Genomic DNA, 21,403 nt, shown 5'->3' with positions numbered 1-21,403 from the left:
ACAAAACCTATGTTACAAGTACCTTAGAATATTTAAATATTGCTCTATTTTAATACATTAAGTAAAACAGAAGAGATTAAACTCTTATCTGAAAGAAACAGCACAAATTTGCTCAAAACTCAATGGGCTAAATAGCCTAATTCATCTCCCATGTCTTACAGTCTTAACTGCAATGCTTTAACATATGAAAATAGAAAACATACAGCACAATACAGGCCCTGCGAACAAGCTGTGCCGAATATGTCCCTACCTTAGAACAATCTAGGCTTTACCCATAGCTCTCTGTTTCTAAGCTCCATGTAGTCATCCATGAGTCTCTTAAAAGACCCTATCGTTTCCACCTCCACTACCAGCCCAATACACGCACTCACCACTCTCTGCATAAAAAACTTACCCAACATCTCCTCTGTGCCTCCTTCCAAGCACCTTAAAACTACGCCCTCCTGTGCTAGCTATTTCAGCCCTGGGGAAAAGCCTCTGACTATCCACGCGATCAATGCCTCTCATTATTTTATACACTTCTGTCAAGTCACCTCTTATCCTCTGTCGCTCCATCTAGGGAGGGGTAGCACCTCTGGTGGAGGGGCCTGCTGTGGCCTTTTGCAGGGCAGCTCATCCACCTTTGGTCCCCACCGGGCGCTCAGCTCTCACCTGGGGCTCCAAGTAACTGTAGCACACACAGCAGCCACACCCCGGCAGACGGGCCAAAGCAGGTGAGGGTAGCTGGCGTTGGGATTTGTCTTTCCCAACGTGTGAAGTCTGGCCCTGGTGGATTGAGCGGAGGAGACCGAATAATCATCCAACAGTCAAGAAGGCAGGCCAGCAGGTGTTTGTGGAGTGCTAAGAGCACAAGACACTCAGACGTCCTGGTCATCCACTGCAAGAGGTGATGATCTCTTTAAACTCACGTGGCAGAAGACAATGGCAAACTACTGCTGTAACCTGCCAAGAAAATGATTTCCCAATACTTCAGAGCGGCTTGGAGGGAAATCGTCCAACTGGAAATTCCAGATGCAACTTAACGACAACGATTCTCATAAAGCATGCTCCCCAATCCAGATGACATCCTTGTAAATCTCCTCTGCACCTTTTCTATGGTTTCCATATCCTCCCCAACGTGAGGCAACCAGAATTGAGCACAGTACTCCAAGTGGGGTCTGAGTGTTCAATATAGCTGCAACATTATCTCTCAGTTCGTAAACTCAATCCCATGCTTGATGAAGGCCAACGCACCGTATGCCTTCTTAACCAGTCAACCTGCGTACCTGCTTTGAGTTCCTATGGACTCTGACACCAAGATCCCTCTGATCTTCTGCACAGCCAAGAGACTTACTATTAATACTATATTCTGCCATATTTGACCTACCAAAATGAACCACCTCACACTTATCTGGGTTAAATTCCATCTGCCACTTATCAGCCCAGTTTTGCATCTTACCGATGTCCCGTTGTAACCTCTGACAGCCCTCCACACTATCCACAACACCCCTAACCTTTGTGTCATCAGCATCTTTACTAACCCATCCTTCCACTTCATCAAGGTCATTTATAAAAATCACAAAGAGTAGGGGTCCCAGAACACATCCCTGAGGCACACCACTGGTCACCGGCCTCCATGCAGAATATAACCCATCGAAAACCACTCTTTGCCTTCTGTGGGCAAGCCAGTTCTGGATCCACAATGTCCCCTTGGATCCCAAGATCAAATGTCTTGCTAAAATCCATATACACACCTATGGCTCTACCTTCATCAATGTGCTTGGTCACATCCTCAAAAAATTCAATCAGGCTCATAAGGCATGAGCTGCCTTTGACAAAGCCATGCTGACTATTCCTAATCATATTATACCTCTCCAAATGTTCATAAATCCTGCCTTTCAGGATCTTCTCTATCAACTTACCAACCACTTAAGTAAGATTCACTGGTCTATAATTTCCTGGGCTATCCCACTCCCTTTCTTGAATAAGGGATCAACATCTGCAACCTCCAATCCTCCGGAACCTCTCCCGTCCTCATTGATGATGCAAAGATCATTGCCAGAGGCTCAGCAGTCTCCTCCCTCACTTCCCACAGTAGCCTGGGGTACATTCCATCTGGTCCCAGTGACTTATCCAACTTGATGCTTTCCAAAAGCTCCAGCACATCCTCTGTCTTAATATCTATATTCTCAAGCTTTTCAGTCCACTGCAAGTCATCTTTACAACTGCCCAGATCCTTTTCCATTGTCACACTTGATCGGTCCTATTCTCAAGTCTTATCCGCTTGCTCTTCACATGCTTGTAGAATACCTTGGGGTTTTCCTTAATCCTGCCCACCAAGGCCTTCTCGTGCCCCCTTCTGGCTCTCCTAATTTCTTTATTAAGCTCCTTCCTGCTAGCCTTATCTTCTAGTCACATCATTACCTAGTTTTTTTGAACCTTTCGTAAGCTCTTCTTTTCTTCTTGACTAGATTTACAAGTCTTTGTGCACCACACATCTTGTACCCTACCATCATTTCCATGTCTCATTGGAACATTCCTACTCAGAACCCCATGCATTTGCCACATTCCTTCGGTACGTTTCCCTGAGAACATCTGTTTCCAGTTTACACCTCTAAAACTTAAGTGTTTTGGAGACACCCATATTAAAGAATGTGTTAGTTTTTAAATAAAATAAAGCCCAACTTTTTAAATGTTTTAAGTCTCAACCTTGCACTGTCATGCAACTAGAGCTGCTGCCTGTGTGAAATTTGCATGGTCTCTGTTTCTCAAGTACAATGGTTTCTTCCAAAATCCCAAATATATGTAAGTTGGTAGATGATTTCCCCTTATAAAAAGCATCTGTGTGGATGAGTGGTAGAATTAGGAAGAGAAATGTGGAGGTAATTAAAATAGAATTAGTGCAAAAGAATACTTTGATTCCGACTGAGTAGTTTATTCCTGTGTTGCACAATTCTAAATATACAAATATAGGATGCTCAACAAAAACAACACATTTCCCAAATTCTATAGATACTAAATTTACCATTTCCATTTATTTGTCTTACCTTAAATATCAAGGAATTTAAAGATTACACAATGCAAAAGAAACTAGTTAAAATAATTTACAATAAGAATTCAGGAGCAGCAACAGCATGAATTGGGTGCAGGGTAAAGAGGGATACCTCACCCCAAACACACCAGCTATTTCACCAGGAATAAATATTTCTCATTCTTGATGCGGTATCATACAATGAGGGGGTAATTTTGTGCCCACACGGTCCCTATGTTTAAAATAATAGTGACAAACTTTATGGGTTTAATTTGTTTAATCTGGTAATTTAACCACTATTTAAAAATAAATGATCAGGTGAAATAGAAATTAAACCCATAAAGTTTCAGATCATCTTTTTGGGTAACTTCAATGATTAATACCTGTTAGAGCATGCAATCATTAAAAGTGGGTAACCCTATACTGTATATGCAAGACAATCTAACAAATGGACATGTAAAATCCGTTTAAAATCATTTTATTTTTTTTTAAATACAGAACAAAGTATTCTAGACACAACAATGTCATTTTCTGCATGTATTCATAATCCACCCATACCACACCTAACACTCAAATTAACGCGCTTTTTTTTTTTACAGTGTGAACTGCACCAACATGCAACCACTCAAAACTATTTTTAAAATGAAGTTTAATAAATGGTACAGATTTTTGGTCTGCACTGGCAATTAATAAATGGCACGTTTTACTGGTAAAATTAAACAGGTGGTTTTGACATGATTTTACATATTACAATTTTAATTTTAGACTTAAAACACTCCTGTGCAGACATCCTGAAAACATTCAACCTTGCATTAATTTTATATTGTTCCAAATATCTTAAAGGTTTCAAAGCACAGCAACAGAATTAAAACTTAAAAAAAGCACTGAAACTAATGTTACTAAACCTAAAGTTGCCTAAAGAAATAAAATTTAAGGCTTCAGTTTGAAGTTTACTTTGTATAATTTTACATACCACGTTACGGTAGAAGGGAAGATATATTAACATAATTTTATGAAACACAGCCATATACTGCATATCCTGGGCAACTGGCTATATCGGTTCTGTACAAATGAATAGCTTTTTTCTTTTAATAACTAATTGACACAAGTGTCATTAATTGTGATACCTATACAAGAGGACATGCTTTGAAAATCATATCAGTATTAAATGTTCTTTATATATTTACATATGTAACCTGCACCCAAATCCCCTTTCTGTAGATGTATGCACATATGTAGAGTACATTTTTAATAGAACCACAACAGTGCAAGGGATGCCAGCAATCCAAATATAGCTAGTGCTTCTTTTATATTTTCCTGATTTTTAGAGTGTAGTGCAACCCACTATTAAAAAAAATGCTGCCTCCTCTGCTGGCTTTTTCAGGTATTAGATGCTGAAACTAAACCAACTCAAAAGCTGAAGGTCAAACATTAAATTGAAGGGTGATTTAGAACTTCCGATAAAACAGCAAGTAGCTGGTCTGTGGCATTGAGAAACCCACTTTAATCTTAAGCCTGGTTTTAGGAGACAAGGCATTAAAAATCCCTTTATAACAGTATGTATGTAATTAATATAGAGGAATGTTCAAATTAAAGAAGATTGTCAGAAGTCTGGTAGACATTTTCCCACTAACACTGTATTTATTTTTAAATTCAGACAATAGCACTTCATTTTCAAAATAAAATTCATCATTCTCGATTACTTCGCTCTTCAAAACCAATTAACAGATTATATATTCACACCTCCCCCAGCCCCTCCCCATTCCAGAGAAAAAGAAACTGGGAAATACTTCACATCCTCCACCATGAGCTCAGCTGCGATATAATTTTCAAAATATTCAGCTCTAAAATAAATAGTCTATATTTTCTTCATGGTGTCAGTGAATATTGATGTCATTAGAAAAATCTTGGCTCCTCTATGAGGTAAACAGAATGAGTCCCTGCTCATTGTGTCTGGTAGCCTGCCATTCCAAAGCCAGCCTGATTAGGTATAACAGCTGTACCCTGTCCTTGGGGTGGCTGAGCACCAAATCCACCCACCCAGGCTGTTGTAGACGGAGATTGACTGTAAAGGAAGAGGAAATAAGTTTGTTATTTATGCACTTTAAGTGGAAAATATCTGAGTTACACGATACAAGTTTCTCAATCAACATCCAAATTACAAGATTGCTCAAGGTGATCAGGACAATGTAGACAAACTCATTCACTACAAGGAAATCACAAGGACACAGTTTTGCATGCCCCCTTTTTCACAAATGCTAGAATTTTCTTTGACATTAACAAGTTTAATCTTTATTCAATACATTACTTACTCTACTCCAAATCCTTGCTGATTCCATGTTTGGCCATACATTCCATACGGGGGCACCTGCCAACCATTGGCTACATATTGACCATATTGTTGGGCATTGCCGTACCACTGGCCCCACTGACCCCAGGGCTGAGCAAATTCCACCTGAATAAAAACAATAATATTGATGGAAATTAGATTCTAACATTCACTAGTAAAAGTTCCGCTTTCTTGTAAAAGATGTTTTAAAAGAGCACATCAAGTTACCTGTTGATACTTGTTGGTGGTATCAGTTGTTTCTTTGCCCCAATAGCATTTAACAACATGACCTTCAATAGTAGTTCCATTGACCGACACTATAGCATGAGCAGCACTATCATGTGTGGCAAATCTACAATAAAGATGAGAATGTTTATAAAATACACCTGAATTTTGTAGTATGTTACTAAAATTTGGAAAATCACAAAGGTTTGTTTTTGCTGGCAGGAATACAGAACCCATACTGGAAAGGGATATTTTGCTCAAATCAAAACACTTAAATTTCCCTAATGTATACTTGACCACAAGCTTATTTTCTTTCAATTTTTTCCTTTTCTGGAAGATCATATTTACTTGATGATTCAGAAACTCAAGCATTGTTCGAAAAGCCACTCATCAGTGGGTAAAAAGAGACACGTCAAGAATTTCAACTGATATACTTTCATCTAACAGTCATGGGCATTACTAATTATCTAACCTGAGACAGGAACTTTTGAAAGAAAAGACAAGAGTAAAGATTTAAACTAACAGCTTTATACAAAGTGCAACCAAATAGGTAAAACTGGGTGTACTGTTGAGAATTGCAGTTATGAATAGAAAATAATAAGATCAACAAGTGGCAATGCAAAAATGCAAGATACACAAACGTCTGCTTAAATAAATATTTTATATTTCAATTAACATCTTCTATTTTTTAAATAACACAAATAATTGTGGTACAATCAAAGCTTACCTGACAAAGGAGTACCCTTTCTCAGGAAAAACTCTGATTTCCATAATTTGTCCAAATGGCGAGAAAGTCTGACGCATAAGTTGTTCTAAATGTTAAAGGATTGCAAAATTCAAGAGATGTTAATACCAGAATACTTAATACACATTGCTCCTGTTGGACACATACCAAATGAACATTATCCATACCTGTAAGTCCTGATGATATACCTCCACAGTACACCGTACAATTTGAAGGACTGGATTGAGCAACTACTTCTTCGAATCTTAGCTGCTTAGAACTATCTAAAAAATTGGGAGAGGAAAAAAATCAGGTTACTTTTGCACATATTCAAAGAGTAAGGAATAAATATAAGTCATAATAAATATGGCTCATTTACAAATTGCTCCGCCTTCTGGGGTGCACCACTGATCAGAAGCTTATCTGATCTAGCCAGGTAACACTGCAGATAGAACATCAGGCCAGAGGCAGGGCATCCTGGAGCAAGTGACTCATCTCCTGATACCCCAGTGTTCCCAGCAGCTACAAGGCACAAATTAGGAGTGCAAGGAAATATTTTCAACTTGCCTGTGTGAATGCAACTCCAAAAACACCAGCAGCTGACACAAAGATATAGTAGTTCACCCAAATGGCATCCATCAGCAATCAAAACATTCATTCCATTCACCACCCACACAAAATGTCTGCAGCATGTACTATCTACAAGATGTAGTCTGGTTAGAAAGGCTCCTCTGAGTAAACCTCCTTAATATCATGGAAATCAGCTTCCCCCTCCATGGACTGTCTATACTTCTCACTTCCTCAGTAAAGCCGTGAACATAACCAAAGACCCCACTCACCCTGGACAAGTTCTCTTCAATGAAGCAGAGGCCAGATCAGCCCAAAAAGCACAGCCTTGACCTCACTGTTATAAGACTATTATGGTTCCCTTGTATGAAATGATGACCTCTTGACTTCACAGTATACCTCATTATGATCTGTCTTTTTTTTATGTGCACTGCAATTTCTCTGTAGCTTTGTTCTGTATTGTTTTACCTTGCTGCACCTCAAAGCACTGTGTAATGATTTAATTTGTAGGAACAGTATGCATGACAAACTTTTCACTGTATACACATCATAATAATAAACTAATTCCTAATCCATGAAGTTGACTAGCAAGGACACGGGCACTTGGGAACTCCATTACTACTTTCCTCCAAGTCACTGCTTTGGAAAAATACTGCCAGCATATTTTTGTTGTTGCTGTGTTTAAATCTTGTAACTCCCTACACATCAGCAATAATAGGACTTCCTTTTCCCGAACAGTTACCAGATGGATCAAAATGGTTGCACACAAGCACCTAATAAAGGGCAGTTAAAGATGAATCACTAAAGCTAGCCTTGTCAGCAACTTCCAGATTCCCCCTCGCCCTCCCCAAATAAAAAATGTTTTTAAAAAATGTTACAAAGGTATGAGAGTATTGCACTGTTTGACTATTAAACAGTAACCCTAAGCAAGCCAAACGTACAATGAAAGGGGAAATTCAGATAATGTAGTAGTCCACAGTAGTGTTGCCTGCTTTATGAGCTGTAATGGTAATTTCCTATCACCAGTATTCCCCATGTAGGTGACGGCAATCACTTAAATCAGTGTAAAATAACGTCCATGTCAGTGATAAACTCCAGCCTTGCAGCTTTCTTCTGCTTTTCCCCAAATTGCTGAATTTTGTTTACAAGTTGCTTTCCTTGGGTGGTTGTTTTCAGCCACTTCATTAGAAAGCATCTTCATGTACAATCACTGGTGTTTAAAAGAAACTATCTAGTTTCTTCTATGTGTGACAGCTTGTTTCATGATAACAGCATCCCATGAATCAGTGCTGCACCTTTATTTTTAAACTGGAAATCATTAATCATGAAGCCAATGCACTGGATCAGAAAAAAGCTGTAGAGTACTGCAAACTCGGTGAGCTCCATCATGAACACAGCCCTCCCCACCATTGTGGGTATCTTCAAAAGGTGGTACATCCTTCTTTATGGACTCCCCCCATCCAGGACATGCCCACTTCTCATTGCTATTGTCAGAGAGGAGGTACAGGAGCCTGAAGACACACACTCAACATCTTAGAACAACCTCTTCCCCTCTGCCATTAGATTTCTGAAAGGACAATGAACATTACTACCTTCTTGCTCTCATTTTGCACTACTTACTTTTTAAAAATATTTCCTATTGTAACCCATAGCTATTTTTTCTGTATTACACTGTACTGCTGCCACAAAACAAATTTCACAACATCAGTGATAATCAAATAATTGATGAAATGGTATCAAAATGCTATCAGAATTAAAAGGTGAGAATACGCCAGCATTTTGGCTCATATTAAATTTCAAACACAATTTGTCATCACTACCTATGGCATTGTGCCAAGGTGGTCAGAGCAAACCACAGTTTGACATCCTTGAAAGAAGGTGACCACTTCCTGACCATATATTTGCTTTCTTAAGTCCATGTTGCTTATCTCAAACATTTAGATCATTTCATCATTTCCTCTACCTTCAACACCAATAACACCTAACTTGTGTCTTAGAAAATAGATGGTCAAAAATTTCAATAACACCAGAGTGAGTTCCTAATAACAAGTGGATTGAGAATAAATAAAATTCTCCTCTTAAAACTATTCACATAAATGGATTGAGAAACCTACTCTCTGGTGCACTCTTTGGAGCTGGTGGTTTACGTGTTGCCCAGTTGGTTCGAATTTGCCGGCCTCCAAGCCACTGTCCACCCATGTGCACAATTGCATTTTCAGCATCCTATAAACAAAATACAAAAGAAAATGTAACTACTGATAAATAAATTAATAGCATGAATTTTCAGGGTCAATAGCCCCCTCCCCCAAATTATGCCAGAGATAAAGTGTCAGTGCCAAGAGCCCATAAATTCACCCAAGTCTCGTAAAATGACTAATACACATAATTAGGTATGCTTACACCAGATTACCACTGCTATACCATCCCAACAGTATCGGCATAACAACATAACACTGTGAAAATAGTATTTATATTCGAGTTGATGCTTACAAGATCAAATGTGATGACTTCAGATTTACCAAGACATTAGCTCTCTAGCCTCCAAGTTACCACAATCATCACTTCCCAATTTCTTTCTGCCTTAACAACATTAATTCAAGAAGGCATACAATTATTTCAAAATAACATGTAATCTTCAAGTAAGGCTAAAGTGAGAATTCAAGTTTTGTACAACTACAAGAAATTCACACTGAAATTTGAACAGGTTTATATTTAGAATTGACAACTTTAGCATTACAATTTACAACTGATTAGGCAAAAGGTATCTCACAATTATAGTACTGCATGATTAAAATTAATCACCAGTTTGAGTAATCGGAACACAATTATTAAACAATAACAGAATACTAATGATTTTCCAATGATGCAACACTCAATGTTAAACCTTAAATTTCAACTGGTACAACGATTGCTGTAATTTAAAAACTAGTTTGATCTTATCACAACTTACTAGATGGGCCTCCATAAAACTGCTTGGTTGCATTCACAAATGTTAGTTCAAAAATTGGTTTTTAAGAATCAGGATGACTAATCTAGCCCATTGTAAAGGATGGAAGAGAGTAGTGACCCAAGAGAATTGGGCTAAGAAGCCAAAATAGCTTGGAAGGAGGGAAGAAGTGCACACTTTCCACCCCAGCCCACCCACGAAGGTCCTGTGCCAAGAATATTGAAAACGGAATATTACTGTCACATGTACCGAGGTACAGTATAAAGCTTGTGTTGTGTACCGTTCATAAAGATCTAGTTGTTACACGTGCATTGAGGCAGCATTAGGTAAATCAGTAACAGTGTGCAGAATCAAGTGTAACAGTTATAAGTAGACAATAAGGTACAGGGCATTACTAAGGGTTATTAACTCAAAGGACAAAACATGGCATCATTACAGAGTTAGGCACATGTGATTCCAGGCCCACAGCAATATGGTTAACCCTGGAAAGAAAAATACCATTGGAAACGGTGCAAATTGGGTGTTTGCTGGATCATCTTCCCTACCTTAAAGTGGGGTGGGGATATGAGGAGGGAAGGAATCTCAGTTGACCATACAGCATTTTGCCCTAGGAGCTGAATTCTGATATAGTAGTCACTGACAGTCCTCTCTATCATGCAAAGTCTTCTCCAAACATTTTGAGGACTGGTGTCCAAACTGGGAGGGTTACACAGACCAGTCAAGTAACAGCTTGATTACAGTCTTACTCACATTGGAGATAGGCATCAACACAGTAGTATTTACACAGGACATTCCAACCCTGGAGGTCCTCAATAGTTACTCTTTAACCCCCCCCCCCAAAAATCTCCTGACACTAGGTCTAACTTTCCCATTATACCTTGATGTCCATCTCAGGTGATAGTCAGTGCTCTTTGTTTATGACGAAACAATGATAACAGTAAATGTACTCAAGATGAGTAATTCGATGTCCATCAAGAATGGTTTGGTAGCATCACAGATCAATCCATTGTTCTGAAGGTATGAGATGTTAAGTTGTCTTTGCAGTGATAAACATCATTCATCTCTGACTCCTTTCTGGATTTCTGATTCAGTTTATTGTCATATACATCAGGGTGCAATGAAATTCTCTGTTCACATGAAGCTCGCAGTTTCCATTTCACAACAATTTTCCATTAGAACATATGCGGGTAGATCCAGAGCCTGATCTGGAGCTTACACCTAGTAAGAGGACTCTGCGGAAATGCGGGGCGACAGCAGGGCCAACAGCAGAACAGGTTAAGCTGGCTTCCACCTGAGAGGGAAAATGATTTGGAGGATGAAGACCTGGATGTGTGGTATATGCTGCCTCTTGCTAACTCCCCACTGATTGAGAAAGAGACTTCCAGTCCTTCTCCTGCTCAATCAGGTGAAGTGGGGGGGGGGCACTATCTGTGGACAGCCTGGGTTGCAGCAGGACCCTGCAAGGGGTGAAGTGGGCCTGTCCATGGGACAGAGGGGTCGGAGTGATAAACCGATAAACCGGGGGAAGCCTTGCCAGGTAGACCAGAAGTATCCCCAGTAGTGTCTGAACCTGAAGAATTAGGTGAGAGGGAACGAAGGTCTCAGAGAATAAGGAGACCACCGGATAGGCTGGCCTACATAGAACCAGGGGAACAGAGTGTGACCCCTACCATTTTAGGGAGCTATGTCACTGCTTTTTACACCTGGGGTGTACTTATGTGTTTTGCAGGAAGGGTTAGTGAATTATCTCAAAGTCATGAGGACGTGACTAAGTCTGATGGGGAGAAGAGTGTAACGTGCTAAGGTTTCACTGCTAATGTAATGGTTTCTTTGTAGCAGCAATGTTTGGATTATGACTAGTGATAACAGGGACTTTGGAATGTGAGCCATCCAATGAGAGGCATGTTGTTCTTTCTTGTGGACCTGAGAGAAGGGATTTTGCGGTTTTTTGTCGGTGAGAGACAAGAGAGAAGACGCGAGTGGAGAGAGTCGGTAGACATCCGGAGTGAATTTGGAGCAAAGGTCCGGGGGTCAGCGACACTCGGAGGAGGTCAATGAGGAACGAATGGACAGAACTGTGAGCTCCAATGTGCCTATTAGACTGTTTCATTAAAATGGGCCCTTTTTATTTTCTTTACTAATCCTATAGTCAGATTAAGATTTATAAAGTTCAATCGTAATTGCATACAGTGTACTGTCTGATATTTTGCGGTACAGATTTGTAACCAGACAACACATCACACAACAGCCACACAAACGAAATTTCTCAGTTTGGCTGGGCCAGGGGCTGTCTTCCCCTAGACAAACGCATGCTGGCTGAACCTGAGGGTAACACATACAAAAGTACAGCAGAGGAAAAATCCCTTCGGCCCATAATGTTGTGCTGAACTAGCTAAAAAAAAAAACCCAAATACTAATCAGGAACTTCTATGCTGACTATATTGTTCCTACATTGTCCAATGTAAAATTCTCCATTCTAATCTCAGCTCTTCATCTCTACTGCATCTGCTCTATGGCAAGATTTTCACATATAATTTCTGCCAGCTTCAACAAGAGTCCACTACCAGATACATCATTACCTCTCCCTTCAACATTTTGAAGCAACCACTCCCTTTGCAAGTGCTGAGTCTATTCTTCCATACTCAACACTCACCAATTTTTATGGTTCTTTTCTCATAGAAATGGAGAAGATGAAAAACCTCTTCTCTCACTTTTTCCCTTCCACCATCAGCTCACCAAACAGTCCTACTAGGTGAAGCAGCTACTCACTCATAATTCAGGGTATTGCAATGGAGAAACCATTGGCTTAGTGACTTAGGAGCACATGTTCAAATCTGCAAGTGTGAACCTGAGCTTCCAATTGCCTATTAATTCTCCATCCTACTCAACTCCGATCTATCTACGGCATCCTATAGTGTAGTGGTAGCCAACCCGTCGATTGCGAACGACTGGTCGACCTTTGAGACTAATACACAAGTACTATTGAGAGATTGTTTCCAGGTTGCTGGGTTTTAGTTCTATTCTTTCTGCCCAGTACGCATGCGAGTAGCTCTCCCGCACTACACAGTGTAATTCAGTGGTCCCCAAACACCGGGCCATGAGGAAATGTTATGAGTCAGCTGCACCCTCCCTCATTCCTTGTCACACCCACTGTTGAACTTGAACACACGTGAGGTCATCAGTCACCTAAACGCATTGATACCCTCGTGCCAGGGATCACTGGTTGGCCTCGCGCAGCCGGCAAGAAGTGCCAATGCTACTGGCCTGGAGCACGGACGGATGGGCGCTGCCTCTAAACCTGCTTAGCACACCAGATGTTCGTGGGGAACCCGGTGCTAAAATGTTCACAGATGACCTAATTTGGGCTCGGGGTTTTGTAAGTAGCCGAGCAGCTACCGCACTGCGATCTACTGAAACAAACTTTTGTCGGCCAATAGATCCTACAAGGGGGGCGGGCGTGTGCCCTAATGCACTCTTTGCTCGGTCGGTTGCTCTCTCCGGACTGCAACCGCTGCGGCCCTGGTATGGGAACAGCCGCACCTGGCCAAGGCGTCTGGCAGGCGGGAGGTTGTCTAATGAGGCAACGAAGCACTCAAAACTGCTTCCGCACCTTGAGTCCAAGCACCCTGCACTTAAAGACAAACCCATTGAGTTTTGTGAGCAGAAAAAACGTGAGCAAGCGGGACAGAAGCTAAGTGCTGAGAGCTGCGAAAACTAAATTGCGGAACAGACTGGACATAAGGAACCTGCTTCGAGTATCCTTGTATTCTGGTCGTGTTTAACAACCCCACCCCCCACAATCGGTCAGTCCGCAAGAATATTATCAATATTAAACTGGTCCATGGTGCAGAAAAGGGTGGGTACCCCTGGTGTTTATACATTATTTCTACTTCCGGGTTGTGGGATTTTACTTCTGGTCTTTTGTGCCCCAGTGCACATGCGTGTAACTAATCGATCTGGGGTTGATCTTGCCTTTCACTAAGGCCGAGGTAGGGGAATTTGGGTTTAAAAAGGTTGGTGACCACTACTATAGTGTTATAACAAGGCCCAAGGCAAGACTCAGGAACACCAACTCATCGTCCAGCTGGTAAACTGCAGCCCCAAATTCAATAATTTCAACTAACCTGCCTGTGTTCTACCAGAACTGGCCAATTCCACTGTTGGCAATCTATCTGTGATATTAAGTCTTTTTCTTCTCTTCACTAATAGTGTCTAATCTGCTGCTGGCAGTAATGCAACAGTGTGGATGCCAACTGCCATAAAATCTCAAGGAAGTAGTAGTAATCTGCTGGGCTTTCCAACAGTTATGATTCACATTTTATAACTTTTGCGCATCTCTTTGTATGCTCTCTCTCTAAATAATCTCATTAACCAATCAACCACATGACTTCATCAACTGCTTATTTCCACATCAAACTTGGCTTCAGTATTTTCTTGTCCTATACATTTCACCCATCCCTCAGGGTCTCCACAAACTTGGTTTCTGTTTCCCCAGTTTTGATGAAGAATGGTCAACTTCAATTGTTCACTCATTCTTTCTACAAATACTGATCTTCAAAGTGCTTCCTGCAATCTTTTCAGCTAACTTCGGAGTTAGTTTTTCTTTGTAGATTTTCAATTTTCATTTTGTTAAAACTACTCCAGTCATCCTTAACCATCTCCCCTGTGGAAAGTGCACGTCTTCAAAAGGATCATCTGAACATACTCAGTCTGACACAACAACTGCACTGAAAACTAAACTGGCACTTCAAATCAGCAGCAGTAAAGCAAGCCAGAATCTATAAACACTAGGCATGAGGCAGTATACCTCATTATACTGTAATTATACCAGAAAAACAACCAGGTTCTGTAACAAGTATAGAAGAGCATTCCTGAAGTAGAATTAGATAACCTTAAAAGATGTATTACCAAACCTAGTGATACAACAAAACAGAAACACAATAAAACCTAAACGTCCCCCAACCCACTGAGCTTTATAGTTCTGCCACATTTAATCATAAATCACAACAGATAAGGGTGAATAGGAGGCAGTTAAACAAGATCCTCAACCTGAACAACATTCAGTCCTAAAGAACTCTGGCCTAACCAACTTGGTTTCTGGAAGTTCTTAACAACCGAGAAGTCAGCCTTGTGTCAAGGTGGCTATGCTCATTGGTGATGCTGTTATTGATAAATCCACTATGTTCATTTTTATTTTCAACCTCCCATTGAATTAAACAGCCTATACTTTCATACAGTAAAAACTAGGTAACAAACTAACAAGAACTGAGTGGCAATTATATCTGTGTTACCCAAGTGGCAGGCAAACAGCATCTCAGAGAACTTAACCACCTTTAACCAACCTCAGAGACTAACCCAGCACTTCATTACCATAAAGATGAGAAAATCTGCAGATGCTGGAAATCTAAGCAACACCCACAAAATGCTGGAGAACTCAGCAGGCCAGGCAGCTTCATCCATTACCATCCATGGCTGCCCTTGAGAAGAACATGGTGCTTTCCTGAACCACTGTAATTCTTGAGGTGTAGGTAAACCCTCATGCTGTGAGGAGAAAGTTCCAGGATTCTGACGCAGTGACAGTGAAGGAACGGCAAGACTTCCTAATCAGGAAAGTGTGCAGCTTGGAGGGCAATTTCCAGGTGATGGTATTACCATGTCTGTGCTACTGCTATCCTTCCATCTGGTAGAGATTATTGGTTTGGAAGATAAAGTCCAAGGGGTCTTGGCAAGTTGCTGTAGTGTATCATGTAGATTGTAAAAGTGCTACAATTGTGCTCCGGTGGTGGAGTGAATGAATTGTTGTGAATGGGATGCCATCAAGCAGGCTGCTATGTCCAATATGGCGTTAACCTTCCAATTTTTCAAACTACACTCATTCAGGCATAATCAAGTCTTCCAACAAGCATCCTAGAGATCATTCTAATTCTGATTTGATCACATTAACTCCGATCCTCTCTAGACACTGTCCAACCTGATGAACAACAAACACGAGGAAATCTGCAGATGCTGGAAATTCAAGCAACACAGACAAAATGCTGGTGGAACGCAGCAGGCCAGGCAGCATCTATAGGGAGAAGCACTGTCGACATTTTGGGCCGAGACCCTTCGTCAGGACTAACTGAAAGGAAAGATACTAAGAGATTTGAAAGTGGGGAGGGGAGAATGCGAAATGATAGGAGAAGACCGGAGGGCGTGGGGTGAAGCTGAGAGCCGGAAAGGTGATTGGCAAAAGGGATATCAAAACAGGTGCACCAGAAGGCTGTGTGCTCAGCCCATTGTTCTACTCACACTATACTTTTGACCTTGAGGCTGACAACATATTAGCCAAATCAAAAGTGGTGTCCAATCAGTATATAGGAGGGAGACTGAAAATTTGACTGAGTGGTGCCTCAACAACTTCTCACTCTATACCAGCAAGACTAAGGAGATTATTATTGACTTCAGGATACTGAGAGATCCATGAGCCAGTCCTCATCAGGGAATCAGAGGTGGATAGGGTCAGCAACTTTAAGTTCCCTGGTGTTATCATTTCAGAGATGTGTCCAGCACGCAAATACCAATGCAAAGAAAGCATGGCAGTACCTCTACTTTCTTAGACATTTGCAACAATTCAGCATGTCATCTAAAACTCTAACAAACTTCTATAGATGTGTGAAGGAGAGTATATTGTATGCTGCATCACTGCCTGGTATGGAAGCACCAATGCCCTTGAATGGAAAAAGCTACAAAAGGTAGTAATTATGGGTTAGTCCACCAGGGGTAAAGCCTTCACCACCATAAACCACATCTACATGAAGCACTGTCACAGGAAAGCAGCATCATGAAAGACCCCACCACCACCCAAGCCATACTCTCCTCACTGTTGGCAACAGGTAAAAGGTACAGGAGCCTCAAGACCCACACTACTAGTTTCAAGAACAATTAACACCCCAACTAACAAACTCTTGAACAAGAGCAAACAACTTCATTCATCCCATCACTGAACTGTTCCCACAACCTATGGACTCACTTTCACGGACTCTATCTCATGTTCTTGATAGTTACTGCTTGCTTGCTTGTTTGTTTGTTTATTTATTTATCTGCTTATTTCCTTTTTGTATTTGCAGTTTGTAGTCGTTTGCACGTTTGTTGGGAGCATTCTTTTATTGGTTGTATCGTGGAATGATTCTCAGGGATGTATATGGTAACATCAATATATGTAGTTTGAAAACGTATTTACTTTGAACTTTGAATTTCAGCAAATTAGTGAATTACTCATCACAGCATCTATCTGACTTTCTGCATTTACAAGCCACAGAACAGCTGATTGATGGAATACTCCGTACTTTCCTGGACAGTGCAATTACAGGTGCAACATAAGGAGACTGACATGAACCAAAACTAGCATCTCAGTTTAAGATATTAAAAAGCCAGAGGGAATACAGAAGTAATGGAGAAAATTTCAAGTCAGCAAATTTGTAAAAAAGATCTAAACTTCATTCAAAATTGGTTGTCCAAAGCAACTGCTGCAATGAAGCAAACAAAACGAGCATTAGTCTGTGCAAGAGGAATGAACTACTTTTGTTATAAATAATTATGAAGGGTTTGAGAGCACATGGTTTAATTGAGAATCTTGAGACATTATTTTTAAACTATCAATCAGTGAGAGAAGGAAGAAAAAACTTATTTGGAAGTTTTTGCAACATGTAAAATTTTGTCCTATGGAATATAAAATTCCTTAGAACGAACATTATATCTACATTTTTCTGAAGTAGAATGCCATAGAGGCATATATATTATCCAATTAGTAAGACATAAAATATCAATGAATTGGTGAATCCTATTAATGCAAAGTAAAAAAGGAAAATACATCCAGAATACAAAAAAAATAAGATGATCAAGCCTTAGAAGAGTTTTCCAAGGGAGACTACACAAATTTGTTCCACACTGCACATTTAAAATTGCACAATTCCTGCATGAAACACATTCCATTTCTTCTGTTCCTCATTGCATTCTAATCAAGATTTAAGAAAACCAACCACTGAATTTTTGACATCACTGACTGCATGCTAAAAAAAAATTTCTAAGTAGCAGTTTTAAAATTTCGGCCACTGTTTTTTGCAACATACCAGTTTACTGTAGAATGACACAAATCCATATCCTTTGGATTTTCCTGTTGCCAGGTCTTTTACAACACGAGCATCCCTGTGTGAACAGATACAAATGAATGAGTGAAAAAGACAAAACAACTTTGAACAAATTTAAAAAGGAACCACACACACTGTATTGTCAGCACAAGTCATTTTTGAAACAAAAAAAAAGGGATTTTTATAATCCCACCATAACTAATTGTTCTATCCTTCTGTTATAGTTTAACCTTCAGTGTAGTAATAAATAGCAAACATGCAAAGTCTGGTATCAGCTTAGTTTCACTGATTATATTGAACTGGAAACCAAGAGCTCAATAGTTTTTAAACACTAGCCCCTCACTACCACTAAACTGCGAAAGTCTGCAATACAAATACAAATTTCCAATTCCAATTTTCCTTAACCATGCATTTCTATATAGAGCCTTTAAAATGTGTTCTACCTAGCCACACAGATATTGAAATATAAAAATTCAGAAAAGAGAAAAAAAATAGGAATTAAAAGGCATACATCGCCTGTTAACTGAATTCTTTATTTTTCGTGGTATGGTCAATTCTCTACCCTCTTTTTGGACTGTGGGGAGCTGTAATTTTGAAAAATTGAGACTTTCAGAAATTTTGAAAATGAATATGAAACTAAAACAATACTAAGCACACCAGTACGAACAACATTTACATAGGATTCGTAAGCACGTCAATAGGATTGGGAATACGAAATTCGCACTATATAGAGCACATTAAAATGTTAACAATCAAGTCTAATAAATTTATAAAAAAGAGAATAAATAGAAATGAGAAAAAAAACTACAACTGAGTTAATGAACTTCCAGTGTGCACAGTTCCTTGCAGTTAGCCATGGGGATCCTGTCCATTCTTAACAGCAATTCTGTAAAATAACCAGAATGCTATTACTTTTAATTATGACTTTAACTACAAAAAAGCTGCACATTTGTCCATTATTTTCTGTAGCCGGTGTACAAGCAGTCTTACAAGTGTTCATCTGTTGAAATTTAAACTAACTTATTTACTAGTATTTAGATAAATGAAGTAGATGAGAAGTACAAAAGCAATACATGCTGGACCAAAGCCATTACAATGCAGATAGCTGGTAATAATACAAAGGGTACTCAAAGAATGCAGGCTTTAAGTGCTAACAAGCTTGAGTATTTTCAGTGTTAATTGATGGCTTTGAATACAATGTAACATGTACTGAACCTCATATTTTTAATAAAAAAGCAAGCATATGATGCAATGGCCCTGGCATGCGCTTTGAAATAGTTCTAAAGTCTTCCAGCAACATCTATTGGTAGAAAACTAGTACTGCACATTAACATATTGCCCAAGTACAAATAAATGCCCACTGATTTAATTATTAAAATGATGGGAAAATGGCGAGTTCACAACACAACTGAGTAAAATTTTTTATTTTGAATAGGGTATTTGTTATGACAGCAATAAATTAATAGCAAATCAGCACAAATTGCTGGATAACCAACAGTGCTCAATTAGCCTCAAAGATGAGATCTCGCCGTCAATCTCCCCATGCATATAAAGCAAATTGCTGGATTTATTCCCCAGAAGTTAGGCTATCATTTAAAGAGCAAGGACTCTGTAAAGCAGCAACTAACACTACTCAACTTTTAACAGAAAGGTAACAATCAAACCCACTGGCTCAATCTTACAAGTTAGCTAATTTCTTCATTCTTCTCATCTCGTTAATCTTATCAAAGCTAATTACCTTTACACTCTTCCTTCTACATCATTTTCTGATGTTTATTTTTTGCTCCCTACTCTCCTGTTTACACCAAGCCCACATTATCATCTAGCACTTCCACCAACTTGCATTGCAATACAATGTGGTACCAAAAAAACAAATCAAACACTGCACTTGTCAAGAGATGAGGAAATTCTGATCCACTTTCACTATCCCAGTAAGTAAGTTTAAAGTTAAGTATTCATTTTAAAATGTTGGCAACTGACAGATTACCCACAAACATAAAACATTAGAAACTATTTTGGTGTGAAATTCAAACTTAAGATATTGAATCAAAATATATTTAACCATAGCATCAAAGTCTCATTTATGTCTTTTAGATAACATTTTGGCTGCATTACCCGATCTTACTGTAAGTATGGAAACTAACAGTGCTAACTTTCAACCAGGTCTCACCACAATCTACACAAACCACCCCTGGAAAATTCAAACTACAAACAATGATGTCCACTGAGACATGGTTCCTAATCAAATCTTCATTCATCAGTTAAAACCAGAGCTCTACAAACTCAATACCTACTTTCAACAAATAAAATCAACACAGACATAACCAAGATAGCCCACAACCACCTGTACCTTCACAGTAAGAACAGTGAATAAATAACCCATCCAGCAGAAAAAAGTATTTAACCAATTTGAATTAACTTCCAATGAAGTTACATTATTAGGCTGCAAATATTCCACAACACTGTCCAACAACAGATAGAACAAATGGAATGTCATGGCAAATATGAATAAAATTCAAGCTGTCCACATAGTAAACAAACATTAAGATAGACCTAAAATTACATCAGCTGATTTTGCCTCGAATAATGAGCCCTTTCGGTTTTGTTACACATAGTACTAAACTAGAATCATTTTTGACAGAGGTGTGAAGTACATTGTGCTAACTGCTCACGTTTCAACACCAATTGTTGTTACTGTACAATACCTTGTATTTACATCCCTCTGTAACTCAAACCAACACTTTCACATCAACCCATTAACTTGAATACTTAATTATTCCTTATGCAAGCACAAATGTAAAATTTTAATTTAACAGCATACGTAATCTTTATTATTCAAGAACTACAGATAGTAGCTTAAAAAATCCTACAAAAGATCATCAAATACTGTGCAAGTCATTTACCTCCAGCAATGGATACTTATCAGTAGATTCAACAAAATTCAAACAAAAGCAAAACAAACAACCGTGCACTTTAGGACACACTCTTTAAGAGACTAATTTACTTTTCCAACACAATATATCAATTAAACTGCAGTACCTACACATCTTGACTTTATTCTGCAAACACTATTTCACATTCTTGGCCATTACATACATGTAACCTCATTCACAGATCTGCCATGAGTTGGACAATGACACGGACTTCAGAATTAATTACGTTATAGTGTTCTTTTTTATTGCATAAGTAGAGGCCCAGTCTTGCCTCATGATTTCATTATGTAGTTGCAATGTAATTTTTATTAGCACAGCTGGCACATACTTAACTGAAACTACAGCTATGGGCAAAAATTACCCATCATATACAGTGGATTCCGATTATTTGGACCACCAGTTAATCGGGGCAGCTGTTTATTTAGGACAGCTTGTAAAGAATAAAAACTAATGAAGAAAATAGCCAGGATTCCCTTTGTTTATTTGGGATACTGTTACTTAATTGTGGCAGGAGACTGTTGCTAAACAGCTTCTAACTAGTG

General features: G+C 39.3%; 1 protein-coding gene across 4 annotated transcripts in view; it reads right to left on the bottom strand.

The window, feature by feature from the left end:
• Nucleotides 1-3,472: 3,472 nt before the first annotated feature.
• tial1 (TIA1 cytotoxic granule-associated RNA binding protein-like 1) overlaps nt 3,473-21,403 on the bottom strand; it is a 30,841-nt gene continuing 12,910 nt past the window's right edge. For 3 of the 4 annotated variants that reach the window (XM_073027709.1, XM_073027710.1, XM_073027712.1), the window contains 7 exons: nt 17,911-17,986; nt 8,970-9,078; nt 6,477-6,572; nt 6,292-6,376; nt 5,568-5,691; nt 5,323-5,465; nt 3,473-5,075 (listed from right to left, as the gene is read on the bottom strand). In XM_073027709.1, coding sequence (XP_072883810.1) covers nt 4,955-5,075; nt 5,323-5,465; nt 5,568-5,691; nt 6,292-6,376; nt 6,477-6,572; nt 8,970-9,078; nt 17,911-17,986 — 754 coding nt within the window. In that variant the 3' untranslated portion in view covers nt 3,473-4,954. Of the gene's footprint in view, nt 5,076-5,322; nt 5,466-5,567; nt 5,692-6,291; nt 6,377-6,476; nt 6,573-8,969; nt 9,079-17,910; nt 17,987-18,439; nt 18,765-21,403 lie in introns of those variants that run through there. The other variant, XM_073027713.1, reaches the window with a different exon arrangement.

Source organism: Hemitrygon akajei, chromosome 23 (genome assembly GCF_048418815.1).
Source record: "Hemitrygon akajei chromosome 23, sHemAka1.3, whole genome shotgun sequence".
NCBI lineage: Eukaryota > Metazoa > Chordata > Chondrichthyes > Myliobatiformes > Dasyatidae > Hemitrygon > Hemitrygon akajei.
This window is presented reverse-complemented; position numbering and strand designations above follow the sequence as displayed.